Source organism: Zerene cesonia, chromosome 12, assembly GCF_012273895.1.
Source record: "Zerene cesonia ecotype Mississippi chromosome 12, Zerene_cesonia_1.1, whole genome shotgun sequence".
Classification (NCBI taxonomy): Eukaryota; Metazoa; Arthropoda; class Insecta; order Lepidoptera; family Pieridae; genus Zerene; species Zerene cesonia.
In genome coordinates, this window is record NC_052113.1 from 5,955,742 (window position 1) to 5,958,579 (window position 2,838).

The following is a 2,838-nucleotide window of genomic DNA, read 5'->3' on the forward strand; positions in this document are numbered from 1 at the left end:
TTCGGGGGCGATAAATCGATCTAGCTAGGAATTTTTTTTAGAGAATGTCATATTCGTGTTTTATTCGTGTTTTTTTTTTTCCTGACATCTCAACATCAACCGCGGGTCACAGCTAGTTCTATTAAAGACTACAGTATATAAGTCTACATAAGTGTACTGTAGCACAGTACACTTATGTAGATACCATTATTAACATTGCCACGAGCATGAGACAAGAATGATGTTTAAGCGATTGACATCTAATTTTTTAGCAAAATTATTAAAACCTAGAGTTAGTTACATACAATTTTGTTAATTAAAGGGTAATAGTATTTCATATAACTTATGTGGAAAACAACGCTCCATCCTTTTAAAGTTAGGAAGCGCTGTTATTTAGACAGTTTTTCACTGTCATTGTGACCTCGTGTTGTAGCGCGGTCGAATAACAACCGAACGATAACTCATTAGACAGTTTAGGTTTCGATACTTTTGAGCGTGATTACGATTCTAGTTGTACGTGAGTGTTTTATGTGAGCGCATTGTATGTATACATGAAAAATGAGACAATTCCAAACGCAACAGACAGCGGCGGTGGTCCGCGAGGCGCTAGTGTCAATGTCGCTGTCCCGCGGGGCGGGGGCGGGCGCGGGGGCGGGCGCGGGCGGCGAGGCGGCGCGCGCGCTGGTCGCGGCGTGGGCGGGCGCGCTGTCCGCCGCCGGGCCCAAGCTGGCGCTGCCGCCGCTCACGGACCTGCTGCACGCGTTCGCGGCCGCGCCAACTAATGCCAAGAAGGTGAGTTTCAATTGTATTCAATCGGACACGCTAAATACAAAACATTTTTTTTTTGGTTTTGTAAGTTTGGGGCTGGTCACACCGTTGCTGACATCACACGTTTTGTCATTTATTTTCATACGTAACTGATTTAATTGGGAAAAAATATGAACTAACCATATCCGTTATTAGTTATGAACCCGGCGTTGAAGATTAAGTGTTAATATTGAGGATTGTAGCCATAGTTTTATGGTGGGACTATAATTCAATTTTTCTAAAATATTAGATGTCAGACCAGGACTAATTTTCTGACCAAAGAAAAAAAAAGAAAAAGTCCACGTTTAAAGATTAATTCAATGAAATATATTTTTACTTAAAATGCCTATTTCAGATCATAGCAGAAGGCATTCAATGGGCTGCCGAGAGCTCCCTGCGTATGTTGTGCGACCCGGCTTATTCGAACGCGGAATCGGAGATAACAGATTTCTTCCTGGCTCTCTTCACCGCATTGTTGCCGCAACTTGGGAGTTTTGCCTACACTGCCATTGAAGTGTTTCTGGAGGTCGCACAAAAGTACGTCATGTGTTTCTGAAACTTTAGTCTTGTCTTTCTTCGCCTTTTGATAAATCAGACAGATTTATTATATATTTTTGTGCGAAAATCTTTTATTATTTATGCATGTCTAAACGTGACGAGTGAGTTGGAACGGTATGTGTTTAAACTGCTGCGTGCTCGATCAGGGAGACGGGCGACAGCGAAGGCAGCCTGGAGCGTCTGGTGGAGTGCGTGCGGCTGGGCGTGGAGGCGGGCGGCGCGGGCGTGCGCGTGAGCGCCGTGCTGGCGCTGCTGCACCAGCGCGTGCTGCCGCGCGCCGCGCCGCACGCGCCCGCGCTCGCCCGCGCCGCGCACCGCCTGCTCTCCAGGTGACGCGCACGCGCCTCTGTCTCTTAGGGGCTAACACTTATTCAGATTATAGTTTTCTTTTTTAATTAATAAATCGTTACGACATAGCATACTGCTTGAAAGAAAAACATAAAAAATAATAATTATTTCTAATTTAACAAATATAGAGTCATATCAACGATATTGATAAATTGTCTTTATTTTCCTATGACGAAATTCAGAGTGACCATCATTTAGAGAAACTGTTGTAATTGCCATGCCGCGGGCACTCTGCAAGTATATAAACAATGTTACATAGCACGATGAGAGTGGGAATGTGATCGTTTGCGTGCGCAGCGTGCTGGTGCACCGGTGGCGCTACTTCTTCCCGCACAAGGTGGAGGCGGCGGAGGGCGCGCGGCGGCTGGACGAGCTGCGCGGCGCGCTGGCGGCGCTCGGCCGCGCGCTGCTGCTGCCCGACATCGAGCTGCTGCGCATCAACATCACCACACTCGACCTGCTCAACACCAAGTGGAAACTCTTCCACAAGGTGCGTGCCGCGAATCAATCATTGTGATTAGATTGCTACTTGTATGCATTACGTGCTACGGACCATACTATGTCATTGCAAAAGGATATTTCGCAGTGACCAGGAGCGGCAGCTAGATTTAGGACGACAACATATTCGTTAAAAAAATGACCGATGTCACTGAGTATGTGTTATGTGTGGGGTCGCACAGGCGGTGTTCCGCGCGGAGTTCCTGTGCGAGTTCCTGTCGGTGCTGGTGGCGGGCGCGTGCGAGGGCGGCGCGCGCGCGCTGCTGCGCGACGAGGCGCTGGGCTGCGCGCACGCGATGGCCACGCTCGACTTCACCGCCTTCCGCCTCGCCTTCCTGCCGCGCTTCCTCGCCTCGCTCGACCTCGCGCCGCACCACGCCGCGCACCTCGCCGACTTCCCGCCGGATACGGTATATACTCTATGCTACTCTGTAGTCTATGCCCTCGCTAACTCCAATGCAGCAGACTATATAGAATACCGTGTCGGTATATAGTCTAAACACTCGTTCTAAAATACACGGTACTCTTTTGTACTTGACGCCTCACACGATAAATGCTAATGATGAGTCAATACAGACTTGTGAAAAAATATAGACTCATACTAATTTTAAGGTTTCGTTCATGACCAGTTGGATATTTCTGAAAGTA

The 2,838-nt window shown here is 48.0% G+C and overlaps 2 protein-coding genes across 4 annotated transcripts in view; both read left to right on the plus strand.

Annotated features, from left to right (window-relative positions):
- The window catches only part of LOC119830797 (metabotropic glutamate receptor 2), a 77,961-nt gene that overhangs the window by 46,107 nt on the left and 29,016 nt on the right, over positions 1-2,838 (plus strand). The gene's annotated exons all lie outside the window — the stretch shown is intronic.
- The window catches only part of LOC119830963 (exportin-6), a 12,043-nt gene that overhangs the window by 7,024 nt on the left and 2,181 nt on the right, over positions 1-2,838 (plus strand). Inside the window, exons 16-20 of the mRNA XM_038354156.1 lie at positions 562-771; positions 1,142-1,323; positions 1,491-1,673; positions 1,990-2,182; positions 2,373-2,600. Coding sequence (XP_038210084.1) covers positions 562-771; positions 1,142-1,323; positions 1,491-1,673; positions 1,990-2,182; positions 2,373-2,600 — 996 coding nt within the window. The remainder of the gene's footprint in view (positions 1-561; positions 772-1,141; positions 1,324-1,490; positions 1,674-1,989; positions 2,183-2,372; positions 2,601-2,838) is intronic.